Here is a 22373-nt window from a genome sequence, read left to right as displayed (position 1 = left end):
CGATATTTTGCTGTCGCAATCTTAATCTTGACTCTCGCCACAATCTGATTGCCTAAAACAGGCAACAAGTATTTTTTCTTTCACACTGCCGTTTTGCTTTCCTGTCCAAAGTATACTCCAGGGGAAACATAACCAAGTATCAGAAACATTTAGGAACTGTTGCCTAACTGATGGGGCTGCATTGCATCTTTTATTATTATTATTATTATTATTATTATTATTATTATTTTTTTTTTTTTGTTTGTTTTTTTTTGTTTTTGTTTTTGTTTTTGTTTTTTTTTTTTTGATGTTAAGGGAAATATAAACTTAATTGATTCATTCCCCTTGTAATAAAATTCATTCCTGGCGTGGATTGAATCAAGGTTTTAGCTAGGATACATTGTGACTAGCCGTCCACTAACAAACATGGAGGGAAAAGGCATATTCCACTAGGAAGTTCTTGGGGCATGCTTCCCCATCCCCTCCCCTCAAAAGATTTTGCAAAATTGACGCGTTTTTTTGGTGCGTTTTCCACGATTTTTAGCCAATAAATTTAATGTATCGATTGGACTTGAATGATAATGCGTCGTTTACTTTGTCAAAGATTTAAAATAGATTAAAAAAGCCCATACTGAACGCATCAGTTCATGATTGCCTTTGATTACGACGTTTGTCCAACGGGGAAGTACTAGTGTTACGGTTCGCCATGGGTGTGCAAATGTGTGTCCACAATCGTCATTTATTCATGTCAGTTGCGAAATCACTCCTATATGTCGAGGCTTTCAAAACACGGTATATACTTGCTTAACTGCAAATGAATCAAGCAGGATAGCTGTTTATATATATAGTACATGGTCTTCTTTTCTTATCACTTTTAAGCCATGGTTATGCGTAAGGGTTTTTGTGCAAGGATGTTTGGCTACTTAACAAGTGTCCATGATGAGGTTGCTACGCACAAAATGTATCAGCCTTGAAAGGGCAAAATGCCGTTTTCCTAATTATAGAGAAAACCACTCAGTTGAATGGGGATCCCACTAGGCTTTTATAGACTGTGCTAGGATAATTTTTAGTATAATTTGAGCAAACTGGCGTAATTTTTCCCATTTTTTAAAAAATTAACGCTGCTAGTGTAATTCGCATAGTTTGATAGTTATCGAATCCTTTTTGATCCTATAATTTGATCATTTTTGATTTCAAGTCCCAAGCACTTGCTGACGTTATTCAATGTTTAATGTTTTAGTACAATTAGTACATTTGCAGTTCACTGATCCCGGGAACTAGAGCCTGGGATGCAGTGCAACCGGAAGTGACATTGTAAACCATGTCGGTCTCAGTACCTATCATTAGGCAAGGCTACAAAATTGCTGCTACTGAGGATGTGGCTATTAAATGCGAGGGAAGAAACGTTGAGTGGTGGAAGGTCCCCGAAGAGAGGCTTCCTAATTGGTTTTCTGCAGTCAAGAAAGTCTTGCTTGTTTACTGACCTTCGTCTACTGCTGGAGAAAGAGTTTTTAGCCTGCTTTCGGCGTCTTTCCATGAGCAGCAAGACAGTGCACTTTCTGACTACTTGCAAGCAAGTGTAATGCTGCAATATAACAATCACAGATAAGCTACATGAAAGTATAGACTAGTACTAGTGTGTGTTTATTTGAATTTCAATGTGGTATTTGTTCCGTTTCTTTCTTGTAGATCAACGGCTTCTAATAGAAATTTATTTTTGGACCTATTTGCAATTTATTCAAAGAGCATAATTTTAAAAAAAGTGGCATAATTTGGAAAAACGAGCATAATTTTAGCATAATTTGGCCTGAAAAAGGGCAGCACTACCAGCAAAATATGCTACTTTTACTAGCATAATCTATCAAGGCCACCAGTACCAAGAAATCAAAAATGCAGTGTAAAGGGGTTGCCAAGGTGCCCTTCAGGCGAGTACAGTTTGTAAATCCGACAGTGCAAATCACTCTGCAGGAATCCTTTTTTCTTCACTTTTTCTTTGCACTTTTTCTTTGTGGGAGGCGCGGTGGCCTCATGGTTAGTGCGCTCGTCTCCGGATCGAGCGGTCCGGGTTCGAGCCCTGGCCGGGGTCATTGTGTTGTGTTCCTGGGCAAGACACTTTACTCTCACAGGGCCTCTCTCCACCCAGGTGTATAAATGGGTACCGGCGAACTTAATGCTGTGGGTAACCCTGCGATGGACTAGCATCCCATCCAGGGGGGAGTAGAAATACTCCTAGTCGTTTCATGCTACGGAAACCTGCATGCAGACTTTACCTTTCTTTGCACGAGTTTTTTTTAGTCACCCTTCCTTGCATGACTTTTTTTTTGGGTGTTTTATTTCGAGTGCGCGGGGCGTTTCAGCTGACACCACTTACGAATCTTTGCACTAGCAAGTCAAACGAAAGTATGCATTAATATACTTTGGAAGAAATGTGTAGTACGAAAGAAACCGCTAAAGATTCAAGAAGGCAACTTTAAGAATCGCAAGAATCGCCAACACTTTCTTATTGATTTAGCTAACGTCACTGCGTCTTTTACATTACTTTCGAGTCGAAACTGATCACATGAGGAGGAAATGAGGGGGAAATATAGAAACCGAAGAGGTCACATCCTACGGCTAAGGTTTTTTTTTTTTTTACCTTAGACCAAATTAAAATTATTACCTTTGATCGAGTCTCTGAGTTGGAATGACCAGCAGTATACTGATAGATGTGTTTGGTCATATCGTGTTCAGTTTTACACGAGGAGTCACAGAGCACTACAACCCACAAGAACCAGAATACACGGCAGAGTTGTTTGGCTACAGTCCCCTAGAAAGCACAGGTCAAAAATGGTATCGTCACGGAGATCCTGATGAAGGGTGTATTTATCAAGAATACAGGGACAGAGAAGCCACAACTTTAAACTTCATAAGATCCAGCAGAATTAATGCAAGCCTTATAGACCCAAGTTTACCAGAAGAGAACGAAAAAGCAGATCAACAAGATCAACAAGATGAAGATAGAGCAATGGCTTGGAAGCGACTCAGACCGTCCGCTCTCAGAACGGTTTGTAAATCAATGTACATTGGAGCTTTGATTTCTCTACTAACTGCCACCATCATTGGGTCAGTATACATGTTGATCTACTATCTATGTTTTAAAACTATAAACAACTGGGAATTTTCCCCAAAGAAGTCCATTCCAGTAAAAGTCCAATGGATGAGATCAATTTCTGCTGCAGTCGCTTGTGTTTTTCTTTACATCTTGTTCTTTGTATACACCTTATTTCTTCTTCGCGCACACCAGTTAACGGGGATCAAACGAAAACTTATCCTGGTTGTTTGCCTCGCATATTTCTTGGACACAACTTATCGAGTTGCTCTACAAGGTCTGGGAATATCTCATTCAAAGCTTTCGACTTTGCAAAAACTTCCTCTCAATGTTTTATTTTTTTTGAGTGTCTGTGGGCAAACCTATCTGCTAACGAGTCACTTCCGTCTGCTACGGACATGGAGACAGAAGATTGCCTTGGGTTTGCAAATGACAGTTCCCTTCTGTTCTATTGTAATCATTTCCGTTGCCGTGGTCTCCATAATTTACCCACTGTATAACAAGCAGAGTGAGGAAAGTGTACTGCGCCTGGTAATCGCACTCTTCGCTCCTCTCATTGGAGTCCTTTTAAAGTAATCTCACGAATAGTTGTTCAGCGGCTAGGGAGTATTATGCATCCGGGATATTCATGTGTCTTGTTAGCGCCATTGTATTGTGCCTCAGCGGTTATGTTCCGAGTGTTGCAAGCAGATCTTGACAGTTTACAATCCATGGCTGTTCTTGGATTGATTCACGGCGCTACAGAAGTTATAGAACGAAGTTCCATGGTTGTGATTGATCACATTTGTCATTTGATTTGCAAACGGACATCAGGTCCTTGGGGAAGTTTTTGTACTCCTCGCCGTGAGAGACTTATGGCTGATATCGCTATCATGAGCATGTTGTATGAATCAACTGTTATAGTGTTTGTTAACGGATTATTGTACTTGTATCAATATGTATACTTAAAAGACGAGTCCCTTTTAGAACTGCTACAGTCTTTTGTTATGACGACTTCAGTTCAATTGGTGATCGAGTGGTTTTTCACCAGCCTCTCTCTAGCGATCGAGACTCGTTATCAGAATATAGCTGTAATGGCTGTTTGGCAAAGAAGATGGAAGACATACTTTAATGGCATTTGTAACTACTATGTCTTCAGGACTATGGTTTAGTTCAAATCTTTTAGACATGGCACATGCGCGCTTTAAAGAGCCCTTAAATCCGCCTTGTGATATGCCCTTTTGTTAAAGCTAGGGTTCGAAAAGATCTGGAAGCTGCTCAATCCGAACGGTACCGGCACACGGCTGACTACAGAGAACCGTGATTCTGGTTGTTAATGGGCTTGAAATTGTTAGTAAACAGTTAACCAGACGCAAAACGTCTCAGCGTACTGGTGCGTCCCAAGCCTGGAATGTCTCTTAAGTAAGGAAGAATCTAAGCCCGCGAGGGAACTTTAAAGTCCTTTTGCTGTTGTATGAGAGCATAACTCAAATATTACGATTTATACCATGCCATAGAAAATACAGCCAATCAGAATACAGGAGAGCCGTTGTATATTGGACGGTGTTACATTCAACATTCCCATCATGCGCCGCGCGTATGTCGCATTGACTGTGTTGGCCAATGTATTTTAATTGTTAGTAATAATAGTAATAGAGCGGTTTTCAATTAAGTGTCGAAAGTAATTAGACAATTACTTTGGTTTTGGTTTTGGTTTTACTACGGTTTGAGATTGGCTGAGTAGTCTAATTGGTAAGTAATTGGTTTGATTTTGGTTTTACGACACTCAATTAAAAACCACTTAATGCAACACTCTCTCGTGGTATGCTTAACATTTATTCCACGAGCGCGCGTTGGATATAAGATGGTGGATAGCCAACGAGGCGCGTAGGGGTGGGCTATAATCTTTTCATATCCAACAATCGCTAGTGGAATAGTTGTTTTATTAAAAACACCCTCAAAAGATAGAGAAATAAACTAAAACAAATATAAAAGCTTCCCCCAAATGCTACGCGCATGCTTACCATATTTGTAGAGCGTAGTATAATAACTCATAACCCATAATGGCTAAGTCAATAAAAACTCTCAAACATCATTATTTAATGATGCAGTCTTTAATAACATTGAATATGCCATTCGTTGCTTGTATTTTCTTGGTATACACACTCGCCTAAAGGCTTGTGTGTCAACCGAGAAAATACAAATGTCTCTTAGGATATTCCATGTTATTAAAAACTGGATCATTAGATAATGCAATTCGAGAGATTTCATTGGCTTAGCCATCATGGGTTATGAGCCATTGTTATACCTCGCAACGCAAATACGTTTTCCGATTGGAGAAGAGCGTGTCCCGTGTCGTGGGTCAAAACTCACTAACTCCCTAGGACGAACAAAACTCACAAACTCCTTAGGGAAACAACAATTTGAACTTTCGACTAGCACGTGATCAAGTCGTGCTCCTTGAAATAGCGGCAAATTTGTGAAAAATTTGTGTGGCAAATTTTTTTGTTTTTATCTTTTAATTTGGGCGGTATGACAAAACACCTAATGACTGGCGCCAAGAAAAACAGTGAAGTTTGTTTCCCCGAAACCTTCAATGTTCCCAGAGACGCAGCCGAGGGGTACATCGAGGGTCTCGGGGAAACAAAACTCACTATTTCCCTTAGGGCCAGTCATTAAGTAGACTACAAGTAGTCCCTCTTTCGCTTAGTCCGTCGTGCATGACGCGAAAGAAAACCGCGAGAAAATAATTGCTGCGCGAAATCCTGGAGGCGGGGAGCGCGCGAAAGGAGGGACTACCGCCTAAGCCCAAGTGTTTGAATTATGCGTTGCTCTCACAACACAAAAATATTATTGGCTTATGTTAGGGGCGTTGACAACGTGTTGTCAACATTCGAGATACGTATGACGTCTTGCAGGAATGTTTTGGAACCGGAGCAAATCGAGGCGGTACCAGAGCAAAGCGAAGCGTTGGAATCGCGCTTTGCAAGCCGTGATGTTCTTGCGAATCTGCCAGCAGGCTTTCGAAAGATTTAAATTTATCCAGTGTTTTGTTTGGCAAAGCTTTCCGTCTCCAACCCGGCTGCAAGCGTGTTAATGATTTCGCCGTTCAACAGCATCGTCCAAGTCAGCGAATATAAGTTTTCTGAGATTGGCCTTTCTGCCGTCCAGTTGAAAGATTGAACCGGACTTTCACTTGAAACCGGACATTCACCTGAAATTTTCCGCTGCTATCGGCAAACATTTCACCGCAGTTGGTTGGTCTCCTATGTCAAATGCATAATGTAAATTGTCGGTTGACACTCTGCATTTGAAATTTTCGCAATAACCTTTAGATTTACACCTACAGACGCAGCGAAAATCGCTAAAAGATGCCTCATTCGCAGTCTTCTTTTTAAAACTTCTTTGGCAATTACGCTGAAAGAACACTAAACGAAGATATAATTCTCACGGCATATGTTTTTGCAATTTTATTCAGGATGTCTCCCGGGCTTATTGACAACAAGCGATAATAAGAGGACGTCAAGATGAGAAATCCTACACCGAAAAATCACTCGCCCGTGAAAGGGCAAACTCTTGGGCTTAGGTGCCGGTGGTAGTCCCTCCTTTCGCGCGCTCCTCGCCCCCAGGATTTCGCGCAGCCATTTTTTTCTCGCGGTTTTCTTTCGCGTCACCCACTACGGACTAAGCGAAAGAGGGACTGCTCGTAGTCTAGTCATTAAGTGCTTATTACACCGTGCTCTACAAATATGATAAGCGTACGTATACGCGTGATTATTTTGGGCGTTTTTATTTCAGATTAGTTTTCTGTATTACTGGAGCGTTTTCAGTTACTGACAATTATTCCACTCGCGCTTGTTGGATATGAGATAATTACAGCCAACTCGGCGCTAGGTGCCTCGTTGGCTACTTTCCATCTCAAATCCAACGCGCGCTCGTGGAATAAATAAACAATAGCCTCCATTTCATACGAAAATATTCTCGGATATTTGTCCGCCAAAATTAGCTGTTCCGAGAAGCGAAAACGACGGGAAGAAAAGTGTAATTTTTGAAAAGTGTGAAAGAAAACTGTGAGTTTTGAGGAAAAGATCATGTCCAAGAGCAAATATACGAGCATATTTTCGCCTCAAATGGAGGCTATTGTGTATCTTATCCTTCAGATGTTTTTCGCAACACCTGCGGTTTTGAAAATTAGGGAATATCACTCGGACATTTCCCAATTTTTGCTGTAGAATATTCAGTCACGTGACGCATTTAGACCAATCGCGCGGGAGCGAAAATATTTGATGGATTATAATTGTTAATAACACGAGAGAGCATTGCATAACTATTATTAAAACCTCTCAGTCGTAATTTAACACAGCTTGGACCAAACATACAGCAGAATCGCCTTGATGGTGGCTGTCTCTTAAAGCTTGTTCTGTATTTAGTGCCATGTTAAGTGTGAGAGGTTTAACAGAAACGTTCCTGCAGATCAAGCCTGAGAAATACTGTCTAGGTCAGAATCATGGGACAGGTGACAAGCCTTTAAGTGTTTCTACGGTTCTCTCAAGCTTTCACAAGTGTTTCTATAACTCAGTAGAAACACCAAGAAAATGTTATTTGTTACTCTTAGACAAAAAAAAAAAAAAAAACTAACGAAAAGTTGGTCGTTTATTTCGAGTACCAAAATGTAAATTCTAGTTTCCCATGCGACCACCACGTTAAGACCTCGTGCTATTTCTGTCTTTCAAGTCGAGTTAGAGAAATACGCCGGCTTTTAGTGTGACTTTTCTGATGGGGTGTTTCCTAGTATGATCCTTAGTTCGGTGTACTTTAGGCTAAAATAGCAATTTTAAATATACAAAGTAAAATATGGCCTTGGGCCGAGTATTGTTAACGAACTATATAAGAAGAAAGAAACTAGTTATTCACTTAGAAATAGTGATTTTGATATCCCTACTTTTAATACTATAAACTATTGAAAACATTCTCTTAGATATCAAGGACCGCGCATATGGTCGAAACTAGATAATAAACTGTAAGGCTCTCTGGATATCGAATCATTCAAAAAGAACATTAGGAAAAAAGACCTCACGTCATTTCTGTACAACAACAATATTTGTTGTAACCTCTGTAATTCTTAAAGACCACCTATAATATGCCTACCGTTTTCATGTACTACTTATACATGCATTTTTGCAGATTGATTGTATATACACTTCTTTTTTTTTTACTTTTTTAATTGTAAATAATTTTAACTTTGTTGGTGTTGTTGTTGTATTCCCAATTGGTAGTTAATACTAAATACATTGGCTCTTCAATAAAGCTGTTATTGTTATTTGATTAATTTTAAATCAGTGGCTTTAGAAAAGTTTAGAATGACTTTGTAAAGGGATTATTTGTTTTGGTTTTGCTTTGGCTGAGTTCTGCGATTGGCTTAAAAAAACCAAGTTTCGACAAGCGTCGCGCCCTTTCTATATTAAGAACTGATATTTTTGTAGCTCGGTCACCAGTAAATGAAATAATCATGCTTATGTGCAAATATTGTAAACAAAGATTACCCTGTTGGCGGACTCTATTTATCTGCTGGTTTTACATTTGTAAATATTGCCATGCGATTATAGTATCAAACATAATATCACTACCATTAGTTTCTTTTTAGCCAACTTGTTGATTTTTTTTGCTTATATATGTAATATACCGAGCTTTTTACTTGTCACTGTCATGAGATATTGTTACTCAAAGGCCGGATTCTTCACGTTGATAACTGGATTTATATCGAGTTATAGATACACTTGAAAGTTTAAAGAGCACTCGAAAATCTAGATTTACTCTTGGCTACGCTCATTTCCGTCTCCAGATCTAGAGCCGCATGTCTATACCTGTCCATCTTAGCCGGCACTGAAGTTCTTAGTTCAAACAGGTAGCTAATCATATCATAGGTCTCCTGACCCAGTTTTCCCCAGTGCCTCTCTCGGGCTCAACAAACTCCTACTGCATCGAGACAAAATTTGACTGAAGCAGGCTAAGTAGAAACGACAAGCATGAAGCGATTCTTTATTATTCACAGCTTCGATACTGATCGAAACTTCGTAAGCTGAATGCTAATCAAATAGTTTTTCAAAATGATAAATATGAGTTTACGTGACAAAGGAAGCTACGAACGAATATCGCCTAAAAGGATAACTTATAGTTCAACATTTCATGTACTTTGTAAGTCACGTCAACTTCACCTGAAAGATAACGGTTTCAAAGTTGACGACCATAAGTTTTTAAAAAACGTTTTTGAATCCCGGAATCATTGAGTTATTCAGCTAAAAGTAAGAGTAGGTATAGTTGTTGTGGGTACAGTCAATCCACTTTGAAAACTTCAAACCATGACTTCCAATATTTTTTATTAAACCAGCCGGACACGAGTAGCACGCTGATGAAGTTGCTCATGATCAGGGTTCACTGTGTTGAGTTTTACGTGAGGCAAAATTCCTCATCATGCTTGAAAGAAAGCTAGAAAAAACTGAAAAGAAAAATAAGTTTCGATCCATGGACGCACGTGTCGAGACCTAGACGGACTTTAATTTAGCGACTGACAGAAATGAAGCCAAGTTCGAAACACTGACAGGTGTTTGAGTGCACTTTGGAAAGACAGTTCCTTTTGCTTAACCATTCATTCCAAATTATCATGCTATCAGATCGACAAATTAGATTCCAGTTTTTTGGCTGGAAATTTTGAATGTAGCATACACGAAGACCTGGCTTTACTTTGTGTGAAAACGACTTTCTAGACTCGTAAGAAAATGCGTACTCTATGATTTGCCGAATAAAAAACCCTAAAAAGGAATTGCTAAAAGATTGATCATTATTGGTATAAATGCTTTTTCTTAGCTTTTAAAGTCGAAAATTGGGGGTTTTCGTACTTGTTTAATTAACAGGCGGAACACAAAAGCCCGCTTTATTAAAAGTGAATATTCGAAAGTATAACTTTACAAGACACAACAGTGATACGGCCCGCTGGTTTCTCCACAAAAGGATTGGAACGATACTGAAGCAAATAACACAGGAAGACATAGTTTGTCAACTGCGATTGTCACCGAATTTCATTTAAGCTGCTTGTTCTATTCCTAAGACCATCACTAACCAAGTGTCGGTTAGGAAACGGGCTCCTGAACTGACAAATCTACTCCTTGGGTTTTAAAATATCTGTTCAACCGCATGATCTCCTAACCAAACACAATGAGTAGCAACACATTGATCGAAGTGCGATAGCAAGTCAACTGAAGTATACATGTACTCGCTAACTTACCCTTTCTTATGAATTTAGCTGATACCACGATGATGTCTTTCATATCACTTTCGAAACGAAACTGATCACATGAGGCGGAAATGAGGGGGAGTAAACAAGACGAACATGTTACATCCTGCACTGGTAATTTTTTCTCACTTTGGACGAAGTTCATTATTTATAGCATTTGTCCGGTTCGAGTCCCTGAGGAGCAATGAGTAGCAGAACACTGATAGAGGTGTTTGGTCATATCCTGTTCAGTTTTACACGAGGAGTGACGGAGCACTACAACCCACAAGAACCTGAATACACGGCAGAGTCTTTTGGCTACAGTCTTATAGAAAGGGCAGGCCATGAATGGTATCGTCACGGAGATCCTAATGAGGAGTGTATTTATCAAGAATACAGCGACAGAGAAGCCACAACTTTAGACTTCGTAAGATCCAGCAGAATTAATGCAAGCCTTACAGACGCAAGTTTACCAGAAGAGAACGAAGAAACACAAGAGGATCAGCAAGATGAAGATAGAGCAATGGCTTGGAAGCGACTCAGACCGTCCGCTCTCAGAACGGTTTGTAAATCAATGTACAATGGAGCTTTAATTTCTTTACTGACTGCCACAATCATAGGCTCAGTATACTTGTTGATCTCGTATTTGTGTTATAAAACTATAAACAACTGTGAATTTCTCCCAAAGATGTCCATTCCAGTAAACGTCCAATGGATGAGATTAATTTCTGCTGCAATCGCCTCTGGTTTTCTATACGTCTCGTTTTTTTTATGCACCTTATTTCTTTTTCGCCCACATCAGTTAATGGGGGTGAAAGGAAAATTGATCCTGGTGGCTTGCCTCGCATATTTCTTGGACACAACTTATCGAGTGGTTCTACAAGGCCTGGGAATATCTCATTCCAAGCTTTCGACTTTGCAAAAACTTCCACTCTATGTTTTGTTTTTTATGGGTGTATGTTGGCAAGCCTATCTTCTAACGAATCACTTCCGTCAGCGACGGACAAGGAGAGAGAAGATGGCTTTGTTTTTACAAATGACAGTTCCCTTCGGATCTATTATAATTCTTGCCGATGCTGTGAAATGTATTATTTACCCACTTTATAACAAGCAAAGTAAGGAAAGTGTTCTACGCCTGGTAATCGCATTCTTCGCTCCTCTCGTTGGAGTCTTATTTAAAGTAATCTCACGAATTTTTGTTCAGCAGCAAGAGAGCATTACCCACCCGGGTTATGCGTGTGTCTTGTTAGCGCCATTGTATTGTCATTCAGCGATTATGTTTCGAGTGCTGCAGGCAGATCTTGACAGTCTACAATCCATGTCTGTTCTTGGATTGATTCACGGCGCTACAGAAGTCATAGAACGAAGCACAATGGTTGTGATTGATCACATTTGTCATGTGATTTGCAAAAGAACATCAGCTCCTTGGGGAAGTTTTCGTACTCCTCGCCGTGAGAGACTAATGGCTGATATCACAATCATGAGCATGTTGTATGAATCAACTGCTATAGTGTCTATGAACGGCGTTTTGTATTTGTATCAATATATGTTCTTAAAAGACGATTCACTCTTAGAACTTTTACAGTCTTTTGCTATGACAACTTCAGTTCAACTGGTGATCGAGTGGCTTTTCACTAGCGTCTCTCTAGCGATCGAGACTCGCTATCAGAATATAGCTGTCATGGCTGTTTGGCAAAGAAGATGGAAAAGACACATTACAGTGGCAGTTTTAGTTACTATTTCATCAGCCCCATGGGTTAGCGTAAACTTTTTACACATGGCGCATGAGCGTTCTGAAGCGCCCTCCAATCAGCCTTGTAAAATGCCGTTTGCTTAAAACTGGAGATCACAAAGACTTTGAGCGGCAAGCCACTCTAACCGAACAGTGCCACACTGCTGACCACAAAGATCCGTGATACTGGTTGTAGCCTTCCAATGGATTGTATTTTCGTGCCATTAGTGGAGTAAACGCAAATCACACACTAAACGGCTCGGCGTTCTGCTACGTCATTAGCTTGGCTCATTTAGGGGGAAGAACCTATTTTTTTGTACAATTCCAACCAAAATTTATTCAAATAACGATTCCTGATTATTTTTCTACTTATGACAATGTATTAAGGGCCCATTAACCGATATTGTGATCTCCAGTCTCATCTAACCTCCTCATTTTTAGTTACTTCAGAGTTATTTCATGTGTTTCAACTTTTTCATGACCAGTAACACTAGTGATGACTTCATCAGGCCACGCCCTTGAACATGTGACTAATACAGAAAAAATGCAAAGGCTCCCAGCCAAATTACTTTCTCGGGATTGTTTCCATTGATTTAATATTTTAATTTAAATCCTGATTACGCCATGCATCGATTTTGTTTCATTTCTAAAAGGTCAGATTTTGGGAGCATTTCAAAATATTGAAAAATTCGTAATTTTCTTTAAAAAGCATGATTTCGAAAAAGGAATGCATAGCTATGTTGCCAACGTTGGTTTTAATCGAAATTCGTCGAAAAAGGCTGGATTTAATGAAAAACCGCGTTTCCTTTAGCGTTTAAAGACACCGGAAGTGCGCCCGATATCTATTGGAAGTTACCCTATCAGCGCGTGCGCAATTTACCCAGGGGCGGGGCAGAAGACTCCTGAAATTTTTGTACTGGATCATCCAACAAAAAGTGACGTCACATCCGGTTTAAACGGTGCCGCGCAGCTCGTTTCACAAAGCGAAAAAATGGCGTTTCGATTGGGGAAGATTTTCCTCTATTTGCAAACCATCAGGTTCGTGTCCTTCCATACTGAGGATAGAAATATCTTGAAGGCACATTTCTTCGACTTTTGAAGCAAACCTGTTGGCAAAAGAGAACAGTTTAGTATTGTTTTGAAGGAAAATAACGGAGAGCCTTCTGTCATCGAATGGCGGATTTTACACATATTCAAAACTGGTGTTGTTCCGACTTTTGGTTCTTATTGTTCGTGATTCGGTGATAACACTAAGTGCAATAGCCTATAATGTTAACAACAACCTGGATGAAGTATTGCTGGCCATTGTTTGCACTGTGTACAACGGGAACATATTTAACAGAAGCCGTTTTTTTCTGAAAGTAAACACAGTTGAAGTTCTATATCCACGTGCGTGTGGTGGAAAAGACATGCTGAAGCGTATACTCAAGGTTAGTATCCTATTTCCGTATCTCTTGTTGAATACGGTTTTTCTCTGTAAGATATAAGCAATGTAGAGAGTTAGAGGCGAGCTTTGGGGATATCAGATTTCCCCGAAGAGATCAACAAAGGGGTGAAGCACTCCCCAACCAAATTTTCTGGGAGTACCCCCCCGGGTACTGTGAAGTTGTTCATAAATATACATGTATGCTGGACAGAATTCCAATTTTATCCAGTGGTCAATTGTACATTCCTCTGTATTGTCTGAACTGCAACGCTGGCCTGGGGATCAACTTCTTTGGGCAGTTCCAAAAGAGGGGGGTTGGCCTGTTTACGGTTAGCTCCTTGGCCCTTAACTTTACCTCCGCTTTTGACAAGTACCCACTTCTACTGTGACCCGGGACGGGGGGTACTCCCTTATATGCACTATTGGGGTATGTGTGGCCCCAAAAGGTATGGTTTTTCAGTCGTTTTGGTCATAAATAGGGTATCAGTTTTGGCCATTTTGGCCTTAAATAGGATATGGGTTTTGTACTCTAGTCTTGAATTGGGTAATGTTGTTTAGAAGAAGCTACTTTTTCATCATTATTGATAAGACCATAAACAAAAGGCCGTCAAAAATTATGTTTAGGGCAACTGTGTCAGCTACCATGGTGGTAAATAGGTTATCAAATTTTTATTCTGGTAATAAATAGGGTAGGGAGAATCGCAGATTTTGGTAGTCATAATTAGTTAATTCAACTATTTTGAGATTTTAAAGATATGTTCTATATATCAAATTGACTCAACAAGAGATGCTGTGGAAACACAGGCCGCTGGAGATTGTTTTCACAGCTTTTTTAGTTCTTCCAAAGGATCTGTTTACAACACCTCATCTTCTGTTAATCTGGTGGGGATACAATGTAGCTCTGTAGCAACGGGACCTTTGTTCATCATTTGATCAATGGTTAAATGGCATCTACCTTCCATCTTGTAAAGAAAGAATGAAAAATGGCTGTCTCATACGCATGCATCAAATAATTCACAAAGGTCAGTTGTGATTGCTCCATTGTGGGTGGGCTGAGAATTCTAGCTTGGTTTGATCTTAAAGTGATTGTTTGCCATTTATTTCCCCACGCATTTGACTGAATTTGACCCTGCATGACTATTCAAAACCCTTATTGAATAATCAAATGGGCAATATCCCTATTTGTTTGAGTTTCCCTCAGTCATTCAATCACAGTGGGTTTTGCTGAGTTAATTTTCTCTTCTTTGTAAATTGATATTGCTGCTTTAAATTCTAAATCTAGGCATGTGACACTCGCCATGCGAAGAGTTGTCCCGGTTAGCCAAGCCAAAGTGTTTCTATAAAGAAAAGTTGTCCTGCCTGTCAGGGTGCCAAGGCATGACATGAGCCAAGGCTAGACAACTCACCCACCCCTGTTGTCTCACAGGTGAGACAGGTTCATGATCCTAAACGTAAACAGTTGGTTGAATTTTCAAAGAAATAAATGAAAAGTTAGCTTGGCCAGGGTAACTCAGGAGAAGGGTTGTCTTGGGTACCCAAGACCATATAAATGGTCCCTGGTAGGGCCATTCTATTTTATTTCCACACTCCCTCTTCCTCTGTTGACATGAGCTTTAGACGGGGCTATGAAAGAGTTATTTCTGCACTTTTATCTTTTCTGTTAGGTGGTAAATATTGACTTATTTAGTGAGTGTGGCTGGGGAAGGGGGTGTGGATATAAAATGGAATATCTCTAGTCAGCTCTGGGCCCAAGTTGTGTGTTGTCTAACTGATTATACAAACTATACTTTCCAAAATCTTCATGGGTAGGTGTTTGAGAGGATCATCTTATATGTTCATCACTACGGTGGAACCCTGCCTTATGGCCACCCCATTCACATAGCCACCTTGTTATTATGGCCTCTTGATTCTGGCTTGAACAAAGGCTCAGTCAGTCGGTCATTTTCTTATTTAAAGAACCCCTTTAACCACACTGTTAATGTGGTCAGATTTTTGTGGCCCAGCAACTGGATTAACAAAGTTCCACTGTAATTTAAAATTGTCAGTGTTGGTTGTTTGAAGAATATTTGTACCTCACTGAGGTGAAAATGAATTTGAGCTATTACCCACAAAACAAAATTCTGGATTGTACATTTTAGGAGTATTAATATACACAATTTATAATAAACATCAGGCATCACTTTGATAGTGAAGTCCCATAACTCTATTATTTGGAGATTGGTTATCCACTATCCCTGAAATTACCAAGGCTGATATCTCTATTATCATGTCATCAAAGCCATAATATTTTGACACCTACTGTAACCAACACAGTTTCCTTAAGCAGTAACAAGAGTCTTTCTTTAGTAAACCAAAATAGTACTTGCTGCCAGATGCTTTATAAAAGTATAACCCTTCCAGAAGCCTTCACAAAGTAATATCAGTAGCTAACAGTCTTTTTGTGGCTGATTTAAACCTTGTATTAAATCACATTGAACTGGCCCAAGTTTAATATACATTTTGTTGCATTTAGCTCACATGTTTTCAGTTTAAAGGAGAAGGTCACTCCAAAAAGCTTACTTTTTTTGTCTTCACTTATAGCAAGTGAATATTCAGCATTTCCACTCACCAAAGGTTCAGCATCTGAAGTGCCTGCTATCCTTAAGAAGTTCATCTCGAAATTAAGAAGCGACTTCGGAGGCCACCATTTTGCAACTGTCTTGGCAGCCTGAGGCTGTGTTTATGTGACTTCATTCTGTCTAACTCGAAATTGGTGGGAAGGAGAAGAACCTGCAACTGACTTGGCATCTGTCAAGAGGTCAGCAAAATCTTTTTTTTTTTTTTCCAAGCGATTATCCTCTTCACTATCTTCAATGCTATTATTTTGGAGTTTAGAGCATGTTTAGCTCAAAATAAAATGTCTCGATCAAGAGCAGCCATAACCCAGAGTGGTAGTCAAAAGGCTTGTCACAAGCCATCAGGACAAAATCTGTCAGACAGAATGACGTCATGAAAATTTGGCCTGGGTGCTTCTTTGGAGGCAAACTTCATAAGGAAAACCTGCACTTTAGACACTGAAACTTCTGTGAGTGGCTAACCTTAGTGCAAGGTTTTCATTAGCGTTGACATAAAATTTATGTTTTTTGGAGTGACCTTCTCCTGTAAAATACACACGTTAAGACTTAACTCAGTAGCAAGGTACCTCTTGTATGACCAGTAACAGTATACATGTATCCAAAAAACAAAATATATATTGTCCAAACTCAGTCATGTTAGTAGTGTTAGTGTCTAATGAGTTCCTGCAAAGAGATAATTATACAATCATTCTAGTAACTCTCCTCAATATTCTGGGAGTCTCCCACCTACCGTTTAGATCATCCATCCCAGGCAAGTTTTGAACTATTGTCCAGATACAAGGGACCATGGACTCCTAGGGACAGTGTTTTAAAGTGCTATTATGATGAAATTTGCAGATGTCCTCCATAATATGAGCATAACAGTTTTGTTACCATGGCAACATACTGGGTTTCAACCTTCCCTGATGATTATAGGCTTTTCTGGCCACCTTTAGCTTTCCATTTTGATATTTGCCAATGGTGCCTCATCAGCACGATCTAGGAAGCATATTAACATGCAAGGTCAAAGTCGTAGCCTCGTTTAACATTTTTCAAGCTGAAAATCACTGAATTAGTGAAATCAGGTTAGAGGGGACTGGAAAGGAGCAAGTTGCCATGGGAAAATACAGGCTGTATATAATTTTTATAGCCATAGGTGTGTTTCCTGTAGTTCTAACTATAAGCCTACCAACCTAATGTAATATTGGGTTAAGTGTATGACAACATCAGTCGCCTCATTTGCATATTTCTATTTTTTATACCTTCATATCTTTGGAACTGATGCAGATATTTGCAAAAGGTAAACAGCATTTTTAATCTTTTGTGGAATTCTATGTGATAGACCTGAAAATTCTTACTCAAGGGGTAAAAATTTAAGGATAGAAGCACGTTAAAGCATTGAGTTGAATTTATGCTGTTGGCAAAATTTTACTGTAAGGTGTCGAAAGGAATTTGGAGGGGAATTTGGTGTGGTTATTGAATTGACAGACATTGGTTCTGTTGTTATTGTCATTATCTTCTATATTTTTGAGGCAGAATGGTTGTTGGCAAAAGCAAAACTGGCAATATCCTCACTGACCTGTGTTTAGATGTTTTTAGGTTTTTGTCTCTGACAATGAAGGTCAATTTGAGTAGTTACACTGTCTTTACAATAGAACATATGGATATTAATAGTATAGTTATATTTCAATATCCTCATACTAAAATTATAGTAATTTTATGGCTCAATTTCTACCTCTGCTTTAATTTGTTTAAACCAGTTTATTTTTTTAAACCAATTTAATTGCATCAAAGGGGAAGGGGGAATCTGAGAGCAACAATAAATTAGACCAACAAATATAAGGACATTTGCAATGGTTGCTTTCATGGCCTAATGGAGATGAAGTGGACCAAAAAGTCGGAGATCTGATGTTTGAATCTAGGTCTGTCTGTACAAAGATTGTATTGTAGTATAGGAGTATTATGGTAAGTGATCACTTATGTTGGGGGGTTGATATGGGATCCTGGCTGTACTGTTGTAGGGTAGGAATAGGGATTGAGGGGTGGGTGGTGTGCTTGTGATCGTTTTTAAAAACCACTCTAAAAGTGAAAACAAACTGATTTCAATTGAAAAATTTACAGCACACGTAAAAATGATACATTATCGGTATATGTTGTTTTTTATAGGTGGTAAATGAGCAAATACCCTCATGATCAAGAGACCTGTCCAAGTGTGATTTTTTTTTTTACTGATAATGGAAATCATAATAAAGATGCAAAGCCACCTTGGTGTGATTTCTTCCTTGACAGTGAAGTGCAACCTAACCAAAAGTTGCATTCTGTAAGAGGTTTACAAAAATTAAATGGAAAATTAAACTACACCAGTTTGTATTAATTTTATAAGTACTCCTCTCTCCAAAATATATTTGGTATGTTGTCATACATGTACTGGCAAGAATATAATGTAGAAATTTTATGGGAAATGTTTCCATTTAAAAAATATGCAGCTCAGACAAATAGCAATAATTCTCATTTCTGTGGTGTTTTCTTTGGTGTGAAAGTGTAAAAACAGATTCTATTACCCTACATGTAAGTTGAAGAACATAGGAGCTCCTCTGAAAAAGTTTTTTTTTTTTTCTGTTCATTTTTTTTGTTGAACATTTATATTTTCCTATAAGCAGTTTCTTCACAACACATTGTAAGATAATAACTAGCCATAAAAAGGATGTTTTTGTCTCAGAGATCATTTTCAAGATAAAAAAAAAGTGATTTTCATTTATATTTTTTATTTTCTTTGGGCAGAGACGTTTTGAGAATTTCCCTAAAAATATCACAAGGTGCAAAGGAAGGGGCAAAAATAAAAGTTATGTTTTCATTATCAGTGTGAGTCTCTCTCTGAAGCTGCAAAGTATGGTTATTTTATACTGTTGTGGATAATGTTAGGCCCATTTTAATTCAAAATACAAATGGGAACTTACATTGATAATCACACAATCCCTTAAATTGGCACTGTTTTGTTTTTTGCTTTTTCCCAGAAAACAATTTGAACATCCTTGTTACACAAGGAGGGGGGGGGGGGGGGGGGTATTCTACATAGTTTTAAATGGGGAAGCTCGACCTCAAGGTCCAACCCCTTAATACTGTATTCCTTTTTTAAACCCCTAGAAAGTAGTTTTAAAATATCTTTTTGAACAATATATCAGAATCCACTCATTCTGGGTCATGAGAGTAAATGAGAGATTATCAACAACATTTTAGAACTAGAAGAAGGGAAATCCCTAAAAGAAAGATTTCTGTACCCTTTCATTATACACCTGAATTCAACTTGTCAGAAATCCCTTACCCTTTAATAGTTATATCTGAAGCCTGAAAATTTTTGAGCAGAGCTTCCCGATATATGTCATTACATGGAGTCCTCCCACATACACAATCCAGGAACTCTTGACAAGTTGCAATGAAGCTGGCTTTAAGACTGTCTGATCAAGCAGCTTCTTCAGTTTTTGAGTACAAACTTGTTACTCTCAGTCAACTTCTAGTATGGAACCTTTTCTTTTCTGGTCTGGTCCAAGTTCACAGACACTACTAGCTAGCCATCACTTTCACAACACTAACACTAGCAATGCCAGTCGCAGTCTGGTTGTTCAGTTTCACCGCACCATGTTTCATGGTCACTCATCATTGTCAGACATGAGTTCATAATAGCTTGTAACATTCACCAGCCTGGCAGTGTCATTGTTGCTATTACCTGTTCCCAGACTTCCTTTTATGGCTGGGTGTTGGGGCATGATATTTCAGTACTGTTTGCAAACAGTTTGTTAAGATTGCACATTGAAAGCGTGATGAATTAAAATAATTGAACTCTATGAAAGAGAATTCTCAGAATTGCTAGGGTTCTCTCATTCCCTGGAACTGAAATGTCTTGATGTAAGCTTATATAGAGAAAGCAGACTGAAAATAGAGCAAAATGTCTAAGTAACCTTTCAAGATAAGTTGCTAATACATTTGATAGTTAGGGATTAAAAGATAGGGAACTTGTTCTGTAAACAAGGCAGTTGAAAGGAATCGAAGCAATTAAAGGTGCATGCTTGACTTCCCAGGATCGGGGCGGGGGGGTGGTGTATTGAAACTTTATAGTGTCACTGACATTTAACACTGTTGAAACAGAAAAATAAATTACATTATAACTGAAAAAAAAAAAAAAAAAAAAAAAAAAAACACGACATACCCCGATTTCTGAATCGCTCATAAAAATATCCTCTTGTTTATATTTAAGGGGTTCATGGCCTGCTTATGTACATGTTAAAGGAAGCGTTCACCATTATTACGGGATTACCAAGGGAAAAGTTAAGATATCTCGTTTAAGATTCTTAACAAATCGTAACAGAATTTATAATGCCAGTTTGAGTCACAAGCCAGAACACGAATCTGAGTTAGTGTCGATTGGCACGAAAGTTCCGCCACGTTATATGTGTGGGTCTTCACAGTGTGATACGATTAACAGCTCTCCATTACTCTCAAGTGTTTGTCAATGGTAAATTTCAAAAATTGGGCTTCTGTTAAATAGGTTCTCCCACGGGTAGAAAACTGACATTGCGCTTTTGTCTCAGTGTAATGCCTACCTAAGAGAATAGGATATTTGAATTGAGTGCAACTTACCTAGAATTCATTATTTCCACGTAAACGATGACTCCTGTGGAATTCAGCTACGAAGAAACGACGACATTTCGTAAAAACACACGCCTTCAAAACAGCGTCTTTTTGAAGAAATAATTGTTCTGTTCCTCAAACAAACGATATGGCGAGGAAGAAGACAAAATTTTGTTTATCATGGCCAAATAAAACGTTAGAAATACCCCGCCGATTGCGAAATATTGCTGTTTTACTTACAGGGAGAACGATTATGTCGCAGTCAAACTTTTTTTTGTCGCTCAACCCGCTTGTTTACCGGATGTGACGTCACTTTTTGTTGGATGATCCAGACACAAAAAAAGTGCCAGGCGTCGCAGAGTGTTCTCCCCCGCCCCTGAATTTACCCTACCAGCGCACTTCGGTAAGCTCACACAAAGCCACGCGGAGTTAGTTTTTCTCTTTCTATTGCTCTTGTTTTTCTGTATTTCTCTTATTTTGTCTTGCTTGTACTTTTTTTACTTTGCATTTTGTGAAACACAAAGAAAAACATCTAAAATGTATGCGAATTTGCAAGCTTTTGAGTTGTTTTTATTTTCCGTGCTCAGGCTGACGTAAGTGACCGGAAGTGAAATTTCACCTTCTTAGCAACGCGCGCGAGCGCGCGCATGAATCGGTTAATGGGCCCTTAAACTTTTTACCTTAGAAAAATCGCGTAGAAAAATAATGGCTTTAAAAAAGTTTGGACGGAGTTGGTAAATAGATGATTTCTTTTTGTTTTGCTTTTAATGAGCTCTGCGATTGCCTTAAAAATTAAAGCATAGTTTGAATAAGTGTTCTGACCAATTCCTTGTTGTAGTGTGTTATGCCAGGACCTTTCAATAGTCAGAGTTGATATTTTTGTAGCTCGGTCAGTAAATGAAGTGCTCATGCTTATATGCAAATATTGTAAACAAAGATTACGCTGTTGGTTGACTCTATTTGCTTGCCTTTCTATTGCTTTTAAATATTGTCTAAGCGATCGTAGTGTGTATAATATCATATCAGTATCATTATTTTCCTTTCAGCTAACTTGTTGATTATTTGAAATTGTCTTTGGTAACTGAGTAATTCAATTATCTCTGTAAATAAAGTGTTTAAAAATTATTACTGAAAGGTGTATTTGTTTGAGAGTTTTTGTGTAAATAATTGCCCTGCTACAATAAAAGTATAGATATCCGTTTGAGTGTTTGGATACGATCCTATTCATGGAGCCAGGCCTGTAACGGAGTGACTGCATGTGTAACCGTATGTGTAAATTATGTCTTCATTGTATACAAGCATGCAATATAATGTATGGATAGAGCACATAAAGAGTTGGCCAGAGTTTGTAACGGTTTCGAAACGTTGACATCAAAGCGCTAGACATTTAAAAAATTCCGAGAAACTAAAGAGTCTTGTCATTTTCGAAAGTAGGAAATGATTGTGAAGGTTAATTTATATGTATGACGCTGACAACTAAAAATGAAAATTTATTGTAAAACCCAACGTTTTCGACATATTCTCATGATCAGGGTTGGTCATGAGGACATTGAAGGTGGATACGTTAGTCTTCATTCCGTCTCACTAATGTAAATCATTTTCTACAGCTAGAGTGCAAGCTTATGCAGTAGATTACATTGCAAGATGGATGTGCAATCGAAAGCATCGGTAAGTTTAAT

General features: G+C 38.7%; 1 protein-coding gene, 1 long non-coding RNA gene and 1 pseudogene across 2 annotated transcripts; all 3 read left to right on the top strand.

Moving 5' to 3' along the window:
- The first annotated feature begins 1371 nt into the window (after positions 1 to 1371).
- Positions 1372 to 5009, top strand: LOC149112168 (uncharacterized; annotated as a pseudogene).
- Positions 5010 to 10404: 5395 nt separating this feature from the next.
- LOC149112167 (uncharacterized) lies at positions 10405 to 13336 on the top strand. The gene has a single exon (XM_089289916.1). It carries the CDS (start codon positions 10522 to 10524, stop codon positions 12151 to 12153), a length of 1632 nt encoding a protein of 543 aa, XP_089146042.1. The 5' UTR covers positions 10405 to 10521; the 3' UTR covers positions 12154 to 13336.
- Positions 13337 to 13363: 27 nt separating this feature from the next.
- On the top strand, positions 13364 to 18426 carry LOC149112166 (uncharacterized). The gene is made up of 2 exons (XR_016207309.1): positions 13364 to 13478; positions 18235 to 18426. It is a non-coding gene; the product is annotated as an uncharacterized LOC149112166 (long non-coding RNA).
- The last annotated feature ends 3947 nt before the right edge of the window (positions 18427 to 22373 follow it).

This window comes from Orbicella faveolata, unplaced genomic scaffold, assembly GCF_042242905.1.
Source record: "Orbicella faveolata isolate gen_17 unplaced genomic scaffold, um_ofav_v1 contig_2, whole genome shotgun sequence".
NCBI classification, from domain to species: Eukaryota; Metazoa; Cnidaria; class Anthozoa; order Scleractinia; family Merulinidae; genus Orbicella; species Orbicella faveolata.
Note: the sequence above shows the minus strand (reverse complement) of the source record. Positions and strands in the feature narration are given on the sequence as shown.

Bases quoted from the DNA above. Each gene is read 5' to 3' on its own strand.
- LOC149112167 (XM_089289916.1), top strand. From the start codon at position 10,522: ATGAGTAGCAGAACACTGATAGAGGTGTTTGGTCATATCCTGTTCAGT.